Source organism: Oryzias melastigma, linkage group LG1 (genome assembly GCF_002922805.2).
Source record: "Oryzias melastigma strain HK-1 linkage group LG1, ASM292280v2, whole genome shotgun sequence".
Classification (NCBI taxonomy): domain Eukaryota; kingdom Metazoa; phylum Chordata; class Actinopteri; order Beloniformes; family Adrianichthyidae; genus Oryzias; species Oryzias melastigma.
Window position 1 is genome coordinate 30,083,959 of NC_050512.1, and position 21,677 is coordinate 30,105,635.

The 21,677-nt window shown below is 40.3% G+C and overlaps 1 protein-coding gene across 2 annotated transcripts in view; it reads left to right on the forward strand.

The window, feature by feature from the left end:
• LOC112157097 (apoptosis-stimulating of p53 protein 2) overlaps positions 1-21,677 on the forward strand; it is a 25,750-nt gene continuing 4,073 nt past the window's right edge. The window contains exons 1-12 of one of the 2 annotated variants that reach the window (XM_036214035.1): positions 1-374; positions 13,443-13,618; positions 13,762-13,875; positions 15,776-15,843; positions 15,955-16,056; positions 16,201-16,378; positions 17,399-17,592; positions 17,833-17,997; positions 18,071-18,290; positions 19,175-19,288; positions 19,395-19,495; positions 21,213-21,609. In XM_036214035.1, coding sequence (XP_036069928.1) covers positions 13,471-13,618; positions 13,762-13,875; positions 15,776-15,843; positions 15,955-16,056; positions 16,201-16,378; positions 17,399-17,592; positions 17,833-17,997; positions 18,071-18,290; positions 19,175-19,288; positions 19,395-19,495; positions 21,213-21,609 — 1,801 coding nt within the window. In that variant the 5' untranslated portion in view covers positions 1-374; positions 13,443-13,470. The remainder of the gene's footprint in view (positions 375-13,442; positions 13,619-13,761; positions 13,876-15,775; positions 15,844-15,954; positions 16,057-16,200; positions 16,379-17,398; positions 17,593-17,832; positions 17,998-18,070; positions 18,291-19,174; positions 19,289-19,394; positions 19,496-21,212; positions 21,610-21,677) is intronic. The other variant, XM_024289635.2, reaches the window with a different exon arrangement.

Below are 21,677 nucleotides of genomic sequence, written 5' to 3' on the forward strand. Positions count from 1 at the left end.
ACCTCTCACGAGCGGGATCTTGTAACGGTCCGGGCACGCGCTCAACCCGCTCGCGGATGCTGTGCGGGATTACAGCTCAGCGGGGAGCAGCTCCCGCTTTGTCTCTCTGCTCTGTTTACCCAAAGAATCATCAGTTCAGTGTCTCGGCTTCACTCGGAGCCTCCGCCCGGGTCGCTCCGCGGGTTTTTCCTCCCCTCCAGCGCCGGACAGCGGAGCGGCGAAGGCCCGCCGGCTGGATCTGCAACAGGTCGGTCAGGAGGTGAAATCTAAGGGGGAAAAACCTCCGAAGGCTCTGAGGTGGACCGCTGAAGGAGGAGGTGTTGATGACTTTAGCTGCAGTCTGGATGCGACAGAGCGGAGGCAACATGATGCCGGTGAGTGGGACAACACTTCATGGGTTTGAAACTGTGGAGCTCCAGGAGATCCACGATCACCTGCAGGCTGGAGGATCTCCACAGGTTTGAATCTTCATAATGATGCTGATCTGATCTGGGGTTGAGATTTTACCAGAGAATTATCTGATCTGTCTGACGGATGGAGAGAAAACAGGCATATTTCACTGAAATACTCTAATCAAAACACACTTTTTAACATTTTATTTTCTGAAAATATGACTTTTGGAGCAGGAAACAGGGACCATTACTACAAACATAACACAATTATGACATTTGAGTTAATGCAAACACACACAAACACAAAAACCACAATAAGTGAGAACAATGGGTTGTTAAAGTCCTCCCTAAAGCTGGAGATAAGGAGCCAAATTTCACACTCAGGTGTGTGACGGTTACTTTGATAAAGTCACTGTCACACTTTATAGGCGTAATAAACCAGCATAAAACAATTTTAATTTCTTTAGAGTCCAAACTAAACTAAAATAAGAGCAGCTTCACAGGAAGAGGAAGTTTATGGCTGACATTTAAAACAATCTCATATTATAGACATAAACATAAATAATAAACTCTGGGATTAAACAAAAAATGCATTTGTTATTTTGACATTAGAGCACAGACAGCTGCAATAATCTCTGATCGACTCCAATTCTGGGTATAAAAATTGATTAAAAAAAGAAAAAAAAATTACAAAGTGAGTCCAGTGATTCACAGTAGCAGAAGGCAATGTTTTTATGTTATGTAATGTATCGGTAATATACAATATATAAAGTAAAAACATGCCAGAAAGACAGAAATTATCTTATAGGGATGCATACTGGCAAACATCTGGCGATAAAATACATATTACTATATGAAATATATCCAGAGAATATATCACCATTTTCTAAGAGAGCATGAAAAACTTTGACCTTCACACTTTTCACCCAAATAAAATTATATACAAAAAAGAAAAAAAAATTACTTACATAGCAATGAATACTAACACTGAATCTCAGAAACAAATGGATTTTCTCGTTCACCTTTTCGCTAATCGAACCTCAGATTAGTGCTGGGCGATATGGAAAAAAATATATATCACAGTATAAATTATTTAATATCATAACAACAATAAATATCACGGTATATGACAATAAAGTATATTTTCAGTTATTCTCTAAAAAAATATCCTAGCTTACTTTTCCGACTATTTTAAGTTACAGAAAAACTGAACAGTCGCAAAATGTTTATAAACAAACATTTTTTAAAGCTAAAGCTGAAGCTGAACGAAAAAAAAACACTCGCTAGTTTTATTTTTAAAACAGGAAGCTTCCCCGACACTTTATTTTGAAGATTTGTTTACATCCGGTGACAGTAGCGCCGCACATTCAGCTTTGTTTTAGTCCATAAATTAAAATCCAATCTTACTCTGTATTTTACAGCAATAGATGTTTTACTACATTCTACTATATTTATGAAGGTCACGACTCAGTGATTTGGACATCGTGAATAATCATACTCAAATTTTCGTGATCAGATTACGAGAGTCTGAGTACTCAGATACGTGTTTCAGCCCTACTCCTCAGATTGGATTATGTCTTATTTTTGTAATCTCATAAATGAATTTTTGTGGACTTTCCTTGAGTGATAGAAGGTTTGTTGTGTTAGCATCGGTGCGGGAATATTCTCCTAGCATAATTTACATATTGCTGTCTTCTGCTCTGCGTCGGACATCTTGAATCCAAAATGCAGACAAATCACAGACGTACCCCTCTATTGAATGAATGAATGAATGAAATGGTTTATTTTAAGCTATCAGGTAATAATACATAACATATCACATAATAAATCACAAGTAGATCGCTTGAAAGGGAGTGAAAGGAAGCAAACTTATATAATCTCATCATTATGATGATTAACGTCTTTGATTTCCTCGTCTGAGCTGACGTCTGGCTCAGAAATGTACAGCTGGATAGCTCAGGTATTGTTCGCCATTTTTGTTGCACTGCTAATGTTAGCTTTGGGTTTAGAGAGGCTCTAATGGGGGAGAGTATAAACAACAGGATGATGGGATATCAGTGGAGGCTTACTTCCACACCAACAGTCCCATCTACAACTCAGTGGCGAGTTTCTAGTGAATTCCTGCCGCTCTACAGAAACTATGTCCTAGAAAACGACACCAGTTTGGGTTTGTCTAAAAACGTAATTAAAAGAGCACTGGGAACGCTTTTGATTGATTGTGACAAACGTGCAACAAACTCTTTAGTTCATCAACGTATATCAAGTTTATAGAAAATCGCCAATTCCTCTTTCAACTTTAAAAGGAAGGTAAAATCATGATATTGTTGTTTCCTTTTTCTAACTGTGGGATATTTAGCTGTAATTATAACGATACATAAGTCTTGGGGTGTACTTTGGGCACTTAAGTTTCAGTCTTTTGAATATTTAAATTCTGAAATAGGTTTGAATAGATTGAACCAAAACCTGTTTACCTTTTCTACATTTGCACATTAAAAAGTGGAACTTGATGAAATCACTTTAAGGAAGTAGAGAATCATTTTAGAGGAATTAGTGACCTAAACTTCCTTTTCTGTCATCACCATTTAAAACCTTGTATGGTGTCTCTCAAAGAGTACTTTGTATTTGTGTGGTGTGTGTGCTAGGAGGAAGCTTGAATAGTGGAACCGTTTTACTAACAGATAAACTGCTGATCTTAAAAAAAAAACAAAAAAAAAACGTCTTTTTTGCTTTTGGGAGTGTAAAACATGATACACTTTTTATTTCTTTCCATGCGTCAGAAGGCAGCACGCCATGATCACTGCACCACATCGTCAGCACGCTCTGCACGGGCTCAGTGGAGCTCGCCGTGCTGCTTGGTAACTGTTGCCACAGTGACCACAAAAACACATGTACGCTCGCACATGCAGGCACAGCTCAAGGTCGCAAGAAAAGGCTGATATTTTAGTATTTCTCAGGTGATGAGGGACTAACCGTTTTTTTAATGACCTGCTTTGTTGTCACAAATGTTTTTTTTTTCTTTTTCAAAAGACAAATCATTCAAATGCAATGCATTGTGGTCCATATTTGCTAATCTAGTGAGCATCGATGCACACTGGGACTTCTGGGAAATGTCCAGGGCACTGGATTTTAAAATTGTAAATTTGGATTTGGGATTTTTGAAATGATTGCTCTAAAATTTCTCCAGAGTGCTGTAAAAGATTCACTGTCATTAGCAGTAGATTGGAGTTGTTGCTAAATGTGGCCCAACCTCGTTTTACTCCCAGGGTTATGATGATGCTGAGATTAAATCCAACAACACTTTCTTTTTAATTGAAGCATTTGTCTTTATACGTGTTGTGTTTGTGTATTATTTAAATATGTGTGATGACCTGAAACACTTGGGATTGCCAAACCTAAACAGACAGAAACTCAGAACACGGGCAAAAAGTTTTTCACTACGCCAATTATCCTTGATACTGATTGGAGTTTTAACAATCTTTTTGTTTTATTGGCTTGTTATCTATATTTTTAATGTTTGCCTTTTGGTATATTTGCACAGGGGCTGCCACACTGGTTTGGCAGAGCTTTACGCCAGATGCCCTTCCTGACACAACTCTGTATTTGATCTGGACTGGGGACCGGCACAGGGAGCCCCGGACCCCTTGCATGTCCATAGGCAGTAGTGTGAAGGGTTTTGCCAAAGACCATAGATGTGTGAACCTCAGAGTCTAGATCAGGGGTGTCCAAAGTCAGTCCTCGAGAGTTGGTGTCCTACATGTTTTCCAACCAACCTGCTATTGAAGCTTCTTATCGGCCAAACACACCTGATCCAGGTAATCAGCAGCAGATAAGGCAGGATCTCTGGAAAATCAGCAAGAGACCGGCCGTCGAGGACTGGATTTGGTCTAATGCTGATGGTGGTTAGAGGCCAGACCATGACGATGCATCACTACAGGACAGCAAACTGAATTCAGAGAGAGAGAATCATTCATGAAATAAAAGGCAAAATATGATTGTGATTGGCTAAGAAGAAGGTGGACTATGTAGCGGTTTAAAGTGAAGGTCTAATTGATAATGGTGCATAGAGTGATGTAACCAGCATACCTGGAAGTGAGGTTAATCGTCATTTAAGCTTCACAATAGTGCTGCCACAAATGAGCATTTTTAGTAGTTGGCTAATTACCCATTATTTTTTATGATTAGTCAACTAAACGAGTCATGGGTAAACTGGATGTAAAGCAAAGATTTTAACCATCATTAGCTTTAAACTAACCAAAAACTAGATATATAGCATTATTGGAGGTAATGCTATATATCTGAAGATGCTGAAGATGCTAGTGCTGATCGCTGAAGATGGTGAAACCGATAACTGAAAACGTTGAAGCTGATAGCCAGCTAAAATATTTGTTAAATGCCAAATTAGCCTAAAAAACAACAACAACAAAAAAATCCTAAATTAGCCAAAACAACTAGCATGTAGCTGAAATATTAGCTTAACTCCAAAATAACCTAAAAAAATTTTCATAAATGCCAAAATAGTCCAAAAAGCTACAACTTTCACCTTTACTACACTCAGACTCCATATAATATAAAGTAACGACTTATCGACTATTAAATTAGTCGTCGACTATTTTAATAGTCGACGACTAATTTAATAGTCGATTAGTCATTTAATCGTGGCAGCCCTACTTCACAATAATTTCGAATATGTTCAGATCATAAAAAAAACTATAAAATTGGATAGCTATGGTATGATTTGATAGTCATATAGGGAGAATAAAACAAATGTGTGCATATAATAGATGTGAATCTTTTATTAAAGTTGTGAATTCCTCTTTCTAGGACCCAGATAAAGGAAAAACACTTGTACCTGAAAATGAGACTGTAGTTCAACACGCAGGCGGCTGGGTTTGAGGGATTAGTCTGGCAGCTTTGGACATAACTCATTGTAGACGGACAGACGAGGCAGCAGCACTTCCCTCTAACAAGCCAGACTTTGATGAAATCACTGATCCAAGCAGAGACTTCCAACTACCTGTCTGTAACGAAGCTGGAGGTTTAAGGAGAAATCTAAAGTAACCGAATCAGAGAATTGCTCTCAGGAGCCGTGTTTGTGTGAAGCTTTGCGGTAGTTATTTTGACCAGCAGACAGGCTTTAGAGCTGCGAGTTGATCTGTGTGCATGTGTGTGTGGCTAATCCAATAGGGGCGTGTCACGTGATGCTCTGGGCCATATGGCTCCAGTCGTCCACGCTGCCTACAAAACGTTTGGGATGTGACCTGCAGCGTGCCAGCTGCCACCACGTTTCCCCAAGCAGAAATGAAACAGAGTCGAGCAGCCAATGAAAACAGAAACCATTTAGTGCGGAGAAGTGTTTACAGTCAGTTCTGCACCACCACGTCCTCACTGCACGCCGCGTCCATAAGAACTGTTCTGCTTCCTGAGTCATCTAGAATAACAACTCTTCTTTTATTGTTGAATAAGAAACAGTCTGACTTAAAGAGATAAAATCCTCTGGAAAATCCATAAAAGAATTCTAGTTTAAATGGAAAAAATGCTGAAATAAAATCCCAAACCTGCCTAAATGACAGATTTTTGAGTGCTTTATGCTAATTCCTGTCTGGATTAGGAGCTTCAATCTCTCGACTGACGAGGTGTTGGCCTGCTGACCGGCTGACAGGGACGAGACCTGAACCCTCAGGTGCTTGGATTATCCCAGCGGATGTAAACCTGAATGAAAATGATTTGCTTACAGTAAAAATACAGCATATGAATCTAAAAAGTAAACACAATGAAGAGAAAATATGAAGGTGTTTATCAATAAATAATAGATGACTTACAGGACGAGACCTTTTTATGCCGTTGCCTATTTTGGGAACGTTTGCTCCCATTAGTTGGAATATTTCAAGATGAAAATTCCTCCATCCATCTTCTAAACCCGCTGTATCCCTTTAGGGGTCACTGGGTTGCTGGAGCCTATCCCAGCCACACTCGGCCGAAGGTGATGTACAGTTTGAGCAGTTTGCCATTCTGTTGCAGGACCACACACACACACAGGGCGGCGGTGGCTCAGGTGGTCGAGCAGGTCAGCTCATGATCAAAGTATTGGCGGTTTGATCCCCACTCCCTCCAGTCAACTGCCGTTGTGTCCTTGGGCAAGGCACTTAGGCCTCCTTGCCTCCAGTGTGGCTCCACTGGTGTTATAGGGGCGTCCTGGCAGCCACGCCTCTGTCAGACTGGCCCAGGACAGCTCCAGCTACATTAGTAGTTTACTATCACCAAAAATGATCCCATCTTCTCGCTTTGAGGCGAGTGCTAACCACTACACCAACACTCGGCCCGGAAGATGAAAATAAAGGTGTGACATTTTTTTTTGTTTTTCCTGCTGAACTGAAATCTCTCTGGGCCTCAGTTTGTGTTTGGAGCTAGTATGACAAAAACAACAAAATACTTATTTTTTTAGTCTTTGCGTATAATTCCACACATATTTTTGCACTTTTTGAGTTTCAATGGTGAAAACACAATGTGCTCATTCATTTATTTTTTTTATTTTAATGATAAAAACAAAAACTGACGATGTTCTGAAATGAACTGGAGTTAAAATGTTAACCAAAGCTCTGTTTTCTATTTTATTATCATTGAAAAATTCATAAAAATATTTATCTGTCATGTGATCCATGAAAAAACATCTGTAACAAAGCCCTGATTTGGTTACATGATACTAGGTTAGCATAACTTTTTCATCAGTACTTCCTTAAACTTTGTCACATCTGGCCTCACAGTTTTCTGTCTGTAGGCGAAAAATGGGCAAACCTGCACAAAATATCGAGGTCATAGAGCGCACTTTGAGCCCATACAGAGAAAATGTTCATGCACAGTTGTTAAACTATTACATTTTGTCCACCAAACTTGATTCAATTATACTGATAAACCTTATTGTCTTTTTTCCCTGCACTACAAAAACGTTGACTTTTGTTTTGGTTCAGAAGGTTAGTTCTGCATTCATGTAGTTTGGAAGATTTGTTGTTTTTCTGATGTTCAAATCTGTTTTTCGAGTTGGATATTCATTTTTCCGATCATTTAACTATCAGACGAACACATCATTTTGGATTTTTGCCTCAGGACATCAACATCAATTGACAATAAAATGAGAACAAAAGTCACAGTTTTGAAATAAAAACTCAACAATTCTCTGTTTTAAAATATACATTTGTTTACTTTCAATCCAAATGAAAGCATGTTTTTGTCCAGATTTCATGTTGATTCCTTTTCCTATGACATGGATTACCAAGACATCTGCTCCTGGTCCGGCCCTCCTGTCAAATGTTAGAACCTTTTGTGACCCACAAATTACAAAGAGCCCCCCCACCTCCAGACAATGTTGACTGTTCCCTTAAAGAACAAATATTTCTTAATTTACCAAAAGAAAAGCACTATAAATTTGCTTGGAAAAAGCAACTTTTAGTCAACATGAGAACAGCTGCTCTGCTTAAAGTTGTGATAATACAATTAATTATTTCCATTTTATTAGCATAAAAGGTGTGTTAATATTCAGGTTGAGGTTTTTCTATGTCAAATTCTTTAAAGAAAATTGTAAAAAAAAATAAAAGTTCTGGTACAGTCGTGTGATATGTATCGTATCGTGAGACATATCGCGATACATATAGTATCACTAGACTCTTACAATACACAACCCCACTTAAGATGCAGCCACTCTTCTGTGGTTTCCCTAATACGAATCAGACAATCCAAACACCCTGTTACTAACTAAGACTTTGATTCTAAGTGAAGCTGATTTAAAATAATAATAACATCAATTCCTCTTACATTAACTTTTACATAAACATGAAAGCTAGGGCTGCCACGATTAGTCGACTAATCAACGACTATTCGACTATTAAAATAGTCGATTAGTCGTTATTTTATATTTTTTGGAGTCAGAGTGTAGTAAAATTAAAAGTTATAATGGCATTCTGCTATTGTGCTATTAATGCTGTTTTGGGATTTATGAAGATTTTTTTAGACTATCTTGGAGTTTAGCTGATATTTCAGCTACATGCTAGCTATTTTGGCTAACTTAGGCTTTTTTTGTTTTTAGGCTAATTTGGAGTTTAGCTAATATTCCAGCTACATGCTAGCTGTTTTGGCTAACTTAGGCTTTTTACAATTTTATAGGCTAATATGGCATTTAACTAATATTTTAGCTGGCTATCAGCTTCAAAGTTTTAAGCTATCAACTTCAGCATCTTCAGCTATCAGCACTAGCATCTTCAGCGGCCTTGTGCATGACCCGATTAGTCGACTAATTGGAAAAAAAACAATCGGTGATTAGTCGACTATTAAAATAACCGTTTGTGGCAGCACTAATGGAAGCATCAGTGTTTTTGTGCCAACAATGTCTCCACGTTTATTCCCAATATACCATTTAATCCAGGACTCAACTTAATTTAGCATCACCTTGAATGAAAAAAGAAAAAAAAAAACATAGATTATTTTTTATATAATATTATATAAAGTGAGGAATATAGAGGTTAGATTCCTCTCCTTTGACGATCACTTGAACTCCAGCAGGTCTTCTTCCACACATGTGAACATCTAAGACACTTCTGAGTGTTTCAGACTGCACTCATTCAGGGAAGCCGCTCCCCTCCCTGTACGGGGACACAGAGCCTCACCTCCCCACCTGATTGGCTGATCCATTTCCTGCGTGACCTTGGTGTGGTAGCTGACAGAGGTGACCCACTTCTCCTCCATGAACCCAAAGGAAGATGCTCCACTTCTCCGTATGTGGGACAGCTCGCCTGCTGGAGGCTGGCTGCGTCTCCCAGAGCCTCATTTATCTCTGTCGCCGACTTTCACCGCTCGTTTGCAGCCTCTGTTGGATGTTTTGAAAATAAAGGCTTGGAGAAGGTGTTGGACTTTTCTGTTGACTGCGACGTGTGCTGCTGACAGTAGCATAAATAATCCCCCTTGAGACGCCGCTTGAAATCTAATGGGCTGGATGTTGCCATTATAGAAGCATCTCCTTAAGAGCTCCGAGTCCGCGGTGGCAGTCTGCTAACCTTTTAGTTTTGCTGATCTCAGAAAGAGCTGACAAACTGAGGAAATAAAAAATAATGCAAACAAACTCCCAGAGTAATTAGGACTTAAAAAAGACAGTCTGTTTAAGCTGCAGCATCCTCATCTGTGACCTCATGGATCTGTGAAAACTGCCAGTATGGAGATTTTATGTGGCCTTCTAAGCTGTTTGTCTGGATTCTATTTAGAGCCTGACAGGCTGTCACTCTGTCACATTCACTCTTTCACCGCTACCTTCACGTGGAATAAACCGCAGTGGAACCGCATCAGCTGTTTGTCAGCGCGCTCTCAGACCTGCTGGACGTGTTGGACGCAGGGGTGGAGCAGCTCGAGGTCTGTCAGTCTTCACTGGACGTAACAGGAGGAATAAAGTCAATGTTTAGTCTGTCTTTAGTGTGGATTTTGAATGAATTTGTTGTTTTAAAGTGGGTTCTTGAACCTTTAGCTTCTTACATGACACCAGGTATTGGTTTGGTTGAATACATCTCTGTGGTCGCTCTGCACAGATTCAGACCCTGTAATTCACCTTCACTCGTCTGATCTGTTATAGACGTTTCAGCAGTCATTTACAGTAGCCCAGTATTTAGAGATTTTCTCTCATTTACCGGTAGTTCTGTTAAATCTCGTGTATCTGTTGAATTCAGTTTCCCAAAAGGAAGAAACGTTTGAAATGAAAGATGCTACCTTCAAAGATTGAACTGAGTGGGAGACTGTGACTTCCTCCTTGGAGCTTTGAAAACAAAAAGATTTGAAAACAAAAGTGATTCAAACCAGATCAGTTCATTGAGTAACCACTGAACTGATTGCTACACATGCTAGTTAGTCACCATTCAATTCAAAGTTAAGCAGGTTAACTTCACAAAAACAATATATGCCCTCAAACTCTGGATCCGAATCATGTTTCTTTTCACAGTTGGGTTTAATTTCTAAGACGAGTACGCTGTAGTGAATTTTAATTAACTTTATGAGATTCTTGTTTCCATTTCTTTAAACCTTTTAACATTTTAATGACGTTTCTGTCAAATAGTCCACTCTACAACCAAACTGGGTGTCTGCTTGGAGAGTTTTTGCCCATTTTTAGGAAGTTATGGGTTTGATGACTCATCAGGCTAAAAAAAGGAAACTAATTCAAACTGTCCCAATTCAAACCATTGACTGTATATGAGAACTGCACCAAGTGGGGGTGATGTCATCCACAGGAAATGCTTCACTTCCTGCTCCAACTGAATTATGTCAATAAGTCACCATTGTTTCACAATATGGATGCTGCCATTGTTGGAGCCAGATGTTAACAGAAAGCAGTGATTGGTTAGTTAGCCAGAGTCAACGTTTCTATGGCAACCGCTCTGTCCAATCAGGACTGAGCTTGTTGAAAGTCAACACTTAAAAGTGGGCTACACAAAATCTGTCAAACTTTTTGAACGCTGGACATGGAGTCCAGCAGGCTCCACCTACTTTTATTGAGGCTTTTGGATTGGTCAGTTTATAACTTGAATAACTTGAACTTTTTTAAAAAAATCCTGAGAATAAAAAGAGGACTATTAAGGACACATTAAGGGATGTATCAGATTAAGATCGGTTGTTCTGTCAAAATAAAAAGGACTGACTAATAGCTGTTTATTTCCCAATTGAAATGTATTGAATTTGGTTTAAAGGAGCCAGAGGGGACTTTCTGTTTGGAACGCCAGGGGGAGGGGTGACTCAGTCCAGTTCTCATGTACAGTCAGTGATTCAAAGACGTGGGTTATGTGACTTTAGGATCTGTCTACCTCTATAATATACAGTTTATTGTTGGAACAAAGAGAAAAGTTTAAAGACGACAGCTACTTTTCACTTTGATGTGCCCAAATATATAAAACTACACCTTCATGTTTAGATTCAAGTATTATTGACTTCCTATAAATAGTTGTAATTAAAAGACTTAAGTGTGCCAAAGGTCTGGGTGGTCCTCTTGTAGCCCTGCGGTCCTAAATATCTTGGCAGGATATGGTCATGTCCTACAGATCGGTTAGAACTCGCTCATTAAGGTCATTGGAGATCTATGGGTCACGTCGCATGTCAGTCAAAAGGCCACACCCCCATGTGTACAAAGTATGAAGTGAAACATGAAACATAAAGAATAGTTTAAAAACTGTTGGTCCAGTTAATTTTGTTTCTGAGAAAGCGCTGATATAAAAGACAAGATGATCGTTTCTTTGCCCACGATTCACAGAACAAAAACCCCTAGTGGACATTTGAGGTATTTCACTTTAAAACAATGACTGAACCACTGAATTCCCCTTTAGTCTCAAATACATTTCCATAAACGATTTGCATGTTTGCACATTTCAGTTGGACATTAACTTGATAATGATCAGAAATGCAAATGTCTAACATGTGTACAGTACAATTTACTTTGAAAATACACCGAAAAATAAGAATGTGGTTCTATTTATTTTATTTTAGCTGCAGTTCTGCCAAACAGTCCTTCATAAAGGAATAAAAAAAATAAATAAAAAGGTCTGAGAGGACAACTCCTCATCCTTCAGGGGGGAACAAACAGAGCAAAGATGGAGAGAAAAAAAATCAGCACATCCGATCAGAATCGGACTTCTTCAGCTTCTCAGAAGAAGCTCAGCACCAAATCTTAAACCTCTGACCAAAGTGAATTAGTTCACTGAACAAATAAGGTTAAACAATGCTGAGTGCTGCTCCATGCAGGACGGCCGTGTGTGGGAGGATGTCTGGCTCTGAGCCTATCAGCAGATACCCTGCTGGAGTAACAGATGGCCAGGTGCATCATGGGAGTGAAATCCACAAATATCTGGTATTGTAAATAGCACAGGAAAAAAAGGTGTTTTTTTAGTTAATCCCATCACTAACTGGTTTATGAATATGCAATATTCTTTGTTTCAAATCCAATCAGCAAAACTGATTATACAGTCTGATTATTACAACAAGAGTCTAGAGAGAAATATTTGGGTCCATTTGAATTATTTAAATTGTTTAATTCTTAATACAATGTTTACCGACTTTAAGTTATTAAATTTTACCCACAAATAGAGTTTTCTGCTGTGAGCTCCTGACTTTCTGTTCATGCTGCCACAGGGTGAACAAATTAAAACGACCGTCAGCGCTCATCATTTTAGTTTGGACTCCACCATTTCCCAATAAAAGCATTGAGAACAGGAGTGATGTTTCAAGCAGGTTTGCACTCAGAAGAGCTTCTACTCTTTAAAGAACATCTCTGGTTGGGAGGGCTTCAGGCATCAGACCCCCTGTGGTTGGAGTTCATTTTTCTGGCTGAAAACAGATCCTTGGCACAGCAGCGGATCTAACTGAAAGAGAAAAGAAAGATTTCTGGAAGTCAAGCCTCAACCTTTGAACTGAAATGTTGAGAATAACTTTCAGTTTGTTATTAATAAATGCTGCAATAAACTGAGACAATATCTATAAAAAACATTTTTTGACAAACACTGCTGCTGCTTAAATGATTTTAATCACAGAATGTGCTCAATTTTGTTCAAAATTCTACTAAATTACTGTCACGTTTTTGTTTTATCTCAGAGTCTGTTTCCCTGTTTCTTGAAATCCTGCTAAAGCCTGACGAGTATCGAGAGAAAATAGACTCAGTGGATTTTTGTAACTCTGACAGATAAGAAAACTCTGATGACTCAGCATTCTAGCATCTTTACACACAAAACTTGAAGATGTGAAAAGATTTTAATTCTGATTTATTCATAAATGCAGTTTTGTGTGCATCAGGTGATTGGTGTGTACTTTTTAAAGATTTGTATGTGTAGTACGTTTCTAGCTGTTGTAATTTGAAGTTGTGCATGTAAATTGTATTTTTTTTTTTTTATGTGTGAATACATAATTGCTAGTATACAAAGTTACACAAAATGTATGACTTACAAATGAAGAATTACGCACACACTGAGTCTCTCCATCCAGAGGGTAGATTTTCATTTTCCAGTGACTCTAATGTCCTCCTGCATGAACCTGTAACGTCAGCTCCCTGCTCCATCGTCTCTGTGTGCAGATGTTCCTCACTGTGTTCCTGAGCAACAGCGACCAACACTACAGCGAGGTTCCCGTCATGCCGGAGACCCTGTGCAGAGACGTGGTGGAGCTGTGTAAGGAGCCTGGTGAGGCTGACTGCTACCTGGCTGAGACGTGGAGAGGCTCTGGTGAGTTCCTACAGAAGCAAAGTTAAGAACATTCTCTCAGTTTTTGGGTGATAAGAACTTGATGAGACTGGATCATTTAAAGAGAGTAAACCTGTGTGGTTAAGAGACAAAAACAGAAAGTGTTCCGTTTTTGAACTGACCAGAGCGTATTGTTGGAGAAGGCGAGCGGATGCTGGAGGTGCTGCAGCGATGGGGGCAGCAGAGAGCCGAGGTGCGGTATGTCCTGCGCCACCAGAGAGCTCCAGGACGAGAGTCGGGTACGAAATAATGTTCTAACCTCACAGATTTAGTACATCAGTGCCAGAAATCTTTTCAGAAAACTTGTTTGAGCAGTAAATCGTTTTTTTACACCACTGTGTTTGATTGTTTGCAAAAATACCATAATAATTCTATAAATAAAGACAAAAAAAATTATTATTAGAACTAGGTTCAAATGCTTCTATTCTATCCCTTTTTATTTCTTTAAATTCCAACTCATCCATATTTTTTCTATTGTAAAATCATTCTTTTAATCTTTTAATTATGAATATGCTGTTTTTAACCAAAATCTAAAAGTCTTTGTCATTTTTAAGACATATTTTGGGCACAGTGACAGTAGCTTATTAGAAATACATTTCTGGTTTGTGGGCGGGGCTGTTAGCTCGGAGCAACCCCGCCCCCTCCTCGTTGCAGAGAGCTCTGTTTGCACTTACGGACGAGCTCATAGCCCCAAGCTAACATTTGTGACGCAAAAATAACAACAAGCAACATTGGATCAATACAGTCCAACAGTTCTGAGCCAGAATTGCAATTCAGGGTGAGAGGAGACTTTGGCCACGCCCATTTCAGTAACTGCGTCATTATTCCGAGCTTTTTCTAGCATCTGGTTTTCTGGTTCAATGTTATTGGGATAAAGAAATACTCAGAGACACAGTTTTAAATGTAAATTATTTTATATAGATCCTCTATTATAAGAACAATGCTACAAGAGCATGTTAAAAACACAAAACAGACGATTTTTATTGGAATGGGTCTTTAAAAAAATGTGTTGAGGAGATACACATTTCAATGTTCAAACAAGATCAGAAGTCCTGCTTCGCCATTTTAGCATTCCTGAAACACGTTACTGTTTCAGGAATGAAAATTCCAGAGTTCAAATATCTGTAGTGAAGAATTTGTATTGGTCCAATCAGGAACTCCGCTTTGGGACATGAGCTGTTGATGGTGTGATCAGTGGCTGATTTTTCTTGTCCAGAACTTGAGGATATTTTACTTATTTTTATGTAGACAATAATTTAAAGTTAATCTCATTTAATTAACATCATCAAACTGGGTCACAGTGAGACAGAAGTACCGCTGAAAGCGTCCATCATTCAAACGTAGCTCCTGGGAAAATCTCTGAATGATCTCATGAACCCAAACATGGAGACATGATTACAGATGCGTTTGTGGAACTATTTTAAAACATTAAAACTGATCTCTAAACATCAGCCGTGTCTTCCATGCACTGTGAATGAGATATTCAGTCATGAACAGATTGTTACGTTACTCAAAGCTATCAGTTAGTGAAATACAATTATTGTTTATTAAGAGAAAATATGAAGTATTTAAAATTGTCTGATTCTATGACTAAAGTAATCCCCCCCCCCCTTTAACAGAATAACAGAATCTGTTTGGTGTTTTCATTCGGTTGACAGTGTTTTCGTACTCGCTGCTTCCTGTCCTGCATGTGATCCTGACGGCGAGCTGCAGATCTGAGCTGCAGAGTTTAACTACAGTAGATCACGGAGTGTAATCAGCTTACGGCTGAAGGCAATCAAGTGTGCAGCTGCATGAGCGTTTGTCCGGTCTGTCAGTGTGTGTGTGTGTTTCTGAGCTGATAAGCAGTCCAGTTTATCCTGTCTGGATCCTGAGATCATTTTATTCTCCTGAACGGCTGATAGAAAACAAAAGAAACAAAGAAGACTACAGACAACATAGTTTATGAATGTTCTGGAGATCTTCTGATCTGATTCCATCTTTGGGTTTTAGATAAAGCCACCAGAAGAGTTTAATCTGCTGATTTCTCTGGGATAAAAACGGATTCAGATTCATCCTCCCATCACTGACTTCCACACAGATGAGTCCGTTCGTCATTAAATTGTGGCCATCTTCTCAGAGATGAATGTTTGTGTCCAGATGGATCCAGAGGTTCTGATCTAATGAAGAAGAAGAAACCTTCTGGGGACAGAAGTCTGGAGAATGGGGTGAGTGAGATCCATCATTGTGGTCGATTCCTTCACCTTGCAGCAGAAGAGTGATGCAGCTCTGACGGTGTGAGGTCGCGTGGAGGTGAACTCTGTGTTTGTGTCACGCAGCTGTCGGCTCCCCGTCTGGACGCCACCCTAACGGAGCTGCAGGACCTGGCCTATCGGCAGCAGCAGCAGATTGACGCCCAGCAGCAGCTCCTGGTCTCAAAGGTACGGATTCAAACTGATGCTGTCCTTCCCACTCATTTCAGTTGTCTACCTGAGTATTTTAAACCGAATGCAGCTGCTGCTGCTTCTGCAAACGTTTGTTTTCTACCAGCAGAGCCGCTGCTGACTCACTGCGTTTCTGTACAGGAGGAGCAGCTTCGACACCTGAAGCTGCAGGATCAGCGTCTGCAGCATCAGGAAGTTTCTGAGCAGGAACGACTGCAGCAGCTCCGAGAGAACGCTCGCAACCAGGAGGCCAAACTGCGGCGGGTGCGGGCCCTCAGGGGCCAGGTGGAGCAGAAACGCCTCAGCAACAGCAAACTAGGTCAGCAGGTGGAGGGTTAAAACTTTTAATGCTCTAGATCAGGGGTCACTGAAGGCAGAGTCTGGCTGAGGCCGGGGCGTACGGGGTTCCATTTGGGCCAAAATAGGTTTTTGTGTCCACGTTCCATATCTTTGGTCCACTGTTTATGTCTACTGAACGAGTTTATTGAACATTTGTTTATGTCTATGTACTACTGAGCAATTTCTTCTGCTTGTCCTGTGAAAGGACAGGAGCTAACGACGCTAGCAACTGTTGCTAAGGACAATAGTTAATGCAAAGTTTTTAAGCATGAAGCTGAAACATCACAAAGCAAATTCCAAAGCTATCATCATGCAGAAGATGTTGCTTTATAGACATTGAACATTCATTTTAAGGCTGAGGCTGCAAAATATCGACTTGGGGGCCACAAATGGCCAGTTTGAGACCCTTGATCTAGATGCTTGATCTGATCATCTTTTGATCTATTTTCAAACTGTTTCCAGTGCTCTTTTCATTATGATGGTGTTATTTTTAGCCATTTCTTTTTTTTTTTTTATAAAGTGTCGTTTTCTAGGACGTAGTTTCTGCAGAGCGGCAGGAGTTCATTACAAAATTTACTCTGAGTTGTAAAGCAACCCCGCCCCCTTTTCCCCTCCCCATTGCTGAGAGCTTGGAGCTATTTCCTGTCACAAATATGATCTTTTTCAAACAGCATTTTTTCAATTGTTCCTGATTCACAACAATTTCAGTAAATAAATAAATAAATAAATACTCTGATTTGCAGTTATGAGCTTTATTTTCTTTATAGATGTCCTCCATCATTAACAAATGCCACAAGAACATGTTAAAAACACCCAAAAACATTGTTTTCTTTATTGGAGTTGATCGTTAACATGTGTTTGACATGATCATTCTTACTGTACTAGTCTCTGCTAAACCACTTTTTCCTTTGTTGTCCACAGAATGACTAAAAAGAAGTGTAGATCATAAGTGAAAGCCTGAGACGATCATCGTTCTCCCGGTTCTTCTTGTATCTTCCAGTGGAGGAGATCGAGCAGATGACCGGTCTGTTCCACCAGAAGCAGAGGGAGCTGCTGATGGCGGCAGCCAGGGTGGAAGAGCTGAGCGACCAGCTGGAGGCGCTGAGGAGCTACAGGCCCGATCCTCATCTTCCTCCTCACCATCCCAACCCCTCCTCAGCGGCTGAGCTGGAGCGCCTCTATAGAGAGCTCCAGGTAAAGCTGTCCGTTGTGTTTGAGCAGCCAGAGGTGTCCTGGAGGATGCTCAGAGCATAAACAGAAAACCACGTTTAAGAAAGATTTTTGAAAAGTTGGAACAACTTGACTTTGAAGCCTCCTACTGGTTTGAGGGTCAAAGACTTGAACTGTTCAGCATTTTTACCACATTTTCTCCTATTCAAACTACAGTTCGTGAGTCTCTCACAGCTGATATTCTCACGTCTGTCCTCCCACCAGCTGAGGAACAAGCTGAACCAGGACCAGAGCGTCCGGCTGCAGCAGCAGAGAGAGAGCCTGAACAAGAGGAACCTGGAGGTGGCCACCATGGACCGCCGGCTGGCCGAGCTGCGGCAGCGACTGTGGAAGAAGAAGGCCGCCCTGCAGCAGAAAGAGAACCAGCCGGTGAGTTTACAGAAGAGGACAAAGATCCAGCAGGTCTTTTCTGTTTGCACTAAGCTGTTCTTGCCCACTTTAGGTGGCTCCAGAGGGCGTGGCCTCCCAGCTCGGTGCAAACTCCAGAGTGGCGGCGGTGGGGCCGTACATCCAATCATCCTCGACATCGAGCTCCCAGGGGCCCCCGGTACCCCCCCGACAGGAGGCTCTGGTGAAGCCGGCGTACCCAGACGGCACCGCCACCTTACCCATGCCAGACTCGTCCACGAAGCCCCCCCCCAGACCGGCTAAACCGGCGTCTGGTACGAAGTCCTTCGGTTTGGAGGGAAAACCTTCAGTCCCTTCAGAATGTTGTGATCAAGAAAATTCAAACTCAACCAATCCAATCACTGAGACTCTGATCAATTTCTCTCATTTTGAAAAATGTCTCCGCCTTAGCACTCGAGTTAAGAGGCTAAAACATGATCCAGAACCATTCGGTCCAGTTCTTTACTGACCAAAACCGAGAAAGAGCCGCAAAGTCACTGTTTAGAAGAATACGCTTTAATCAATGTAGCCATTTATTTTTAAAACATGCATTTAAAATAATTATAATAAATTAAATAATATATATTTTTTGTAAAACAGTTTGTAACTTCTTTTACTTTTGACCACATCACATAAGTGACTATCAAAATAAAAGCCGTCCTGTCAAATAAGTGAGAGAGTCAAATCAAGCATGTCATTCTGTATTTTTATGACTTTATCTATTTTCTTCTTTTTACTATCAAATATAAACATGACAACATTGGTGTAGATTCATTTTTTAAATAAATCTATATGTTCTTTAATTGTATTCAAATAATAAAATAATCTTACTATTATTTTTCTTAGTTATCTGACATGTTAAAATTAAAAAAATATATGACAAAAATTAATTAGCTAAAAAAATAACTGCAAACTTTTTATTAATTGAAATCGTTAGTATTTGTGTTTAATGCCAAAGAGCCACAATGGGATGAAGGAGCAGCATGCGGCTCCAGAGCTTCAGGTTGTACTCCTGGTCTAACCAATCAAATGTGTCGATTTAATGTTAATGCTGACATGCTCAATAAAGTCTCTGTTACAGATGAAGATTATGCTCAATAGTTTACAAATATTCTTGATAAAAACAGAAGTAAACTGAGAATTGACCACGTCTCCACAGGATTCAGCACCATGAAAGTCAATAAAGTGTCTGACTGGAGCAGCTCGTATTCTGAATCCGGCGGGGGCCACGGCCACGCCTCCACCCTACCCCGAGCGTTCGGCCGCAGCTCAGGTCAGCCGGAGTCTCGTAGGGGTCGTTTGAGGACGATCTCAGGCCTATAATTGTGAGATTTTAGTCGGAGGAGTCAAACGTGTTGGTATTGTGTTGCCTTTTGCAGGTGGGGAGACTCTGAAGGAGCAGGAGGGACCAGCAGAACCTGACAACCCCCCCACGGTCCCGTCAAGATCCAGTCACACCAAGGAAAACCTGCCCTGTCAGGTCTGTTATAACAGCACTGAGCGCTGTGTGTATCCACACAATCTACACTGTGCAGAAGATAGTGCTGTCAATGTGATTCAATTTTGAGTGATTTTTAATTGAACTTAGTAATTGCTGTAAAAAGCCTCAGAAATACTTTTATTTAAATGTGTGACATTGTGGCGCAGTAACAGATTCAAATACAGCTAATAAAGTGGTTTTCTTCTAATATAACAGTTGCCCGTGTTAGAACGAGAACTGGAGTGATGTTTTGGGTTCTCTTGGTTCTGAATGAGCTGCAGCTCTGTGAAGAGCAGACGGTTCTGAATCCATCTGGATTTGACCGTTTGGGATTCATTCAGAGTCAGATCACAGATGGAAACAACACAAACCTTCATTCTGATGCCTCTCTTGATACAGCTCAGTAGGACTTAAATATTTAAAAAAACTCACTCCATTGTTAATTGACGGTTTTTGTAGGTTTTACTACCTCTACGCCTGCAAAAGCATCTATTTCCCCTTTTACTGCTCAGAGACTTTTTTTATATAGAAACACATTTTAAAACAAGGATAGTGTTTTTGTGCAGGGGTTTACTCAGACATTCAGAAGGTGTACATTTCAGTGGATCATTTTCTATTCTGTCTGCTGTGAGGAAAAAGAACTTCCTGCAGTTCTGGAGTTTTATATATCAGTACATATGTATATATATCTGCCCTTCTAAAATTGCAAAAGCTTGAGGAACCGTTTTTAGCATTAGATATTTAAATGTGAACATTTTTGAATCTTATGGGAACTAACAGAGAGGTAGAAATTGTGTTATGAATCAGTCCAACTTCTTTATCTTCTAATAAAATCCATTTTATTCCAGTTTTTGTTTGTTTGTATTGACAAAAGTCAAAATGTATCCTTGCAAATCAAACCAATGTACATATGTGCTCCGTTCCCATCTTGAACACACTTGCAACAGGAGAATAATCTACTTTAAACTGTCAGTGATTGCATGGACTCTGAGAACCTTTTTCCTCCCAGTGGTGCATGAAATTACGAAAAAAAAACATAAAAAAACACAAAAAAACTCCAATGGGAGCAAAAAATGAATACATTATAATTCACTATTTCTTACATTTTCTTGTGGTTTAGTCACCACTGTCTTTATGGATGGATACTGGTAAAAAAAAATGGGCAAACCACTCTCGAAAATGAGTACTTTTTTCATCTATGGGCATGCTGCTCCTAGCAAAAACCTAAACCTCTCATAAAAATAGCTAAGAGGAGCTGAGATTCTCAAACTTTTTTTGTAATTTTTCCAACACCCAAATCCTGCAGACTCTACAAGGAGCCCCTATAGATTACTTTGAAAGATTTTTCACAACGATTGTACGTTCTATTTTCAACAATCTGCTCTGCCCTTAAATGGTAATCAAATCCTAAATCAACTTTTTTTTACTTTTATAAATTCAGCTTTAAAAGTGCTTTCTGTTGGTCATTAAGAATTTTTTGATAAATTAAAATAAACTTGTTTAATTTTTGAGAATATAATCAAAAACCGCATGTGTGCTGCCCCCTACAGGTTGAATCGAGGCATTACAGTTGAATTTCCTGATTGGTGAAACCATTTAAGTCCCACGTCATGATCTGCAGCTCCAGTAATGATAACAGTCCTGTTCTCCAGCCCCCGCCCCTCTGACTGGATTCTTAAATTTCGTCATTCTAACCATCTCTGTCTTTCACATACAGACTTCAGCTAAAGGTCCGTCCAAGATGGCAGGACCTCCTCCAGTTCCCACTAAACCTAAACCATCCTTCTCAAGCGGACCGCCGACCTTCTCCAAGCCCACCTACAGCACCGGGACCTTCCCCGGAAAGGTCAGGCCAGTCGGAGGCCACCTGAAGGCTCCGGGACTCGTCTCCAGCCACAGCCACACCCTCCCGCTGCCCAATAAGCAGGAGAACCCGCCGGCTGCAGCCGTTCGACCCTACACGCCCGAGCTGTCGGACGCTCCACCACCGGTGCTGCAGAAGCCTCAGACTCTGGCAGCTTCTTCCATCTTCTCCATGTACACCCAACAGGCGACTCCCGGGAAGCCCTACCAGACCAGCCATTATGGAACGCTGCCACGCAGCCGACCTCGAGGTGAGGCGGCCATGACGGTTCACGAAAACACAAACATGTTTACTGATGGATATTTGAAGGTTTCTGTT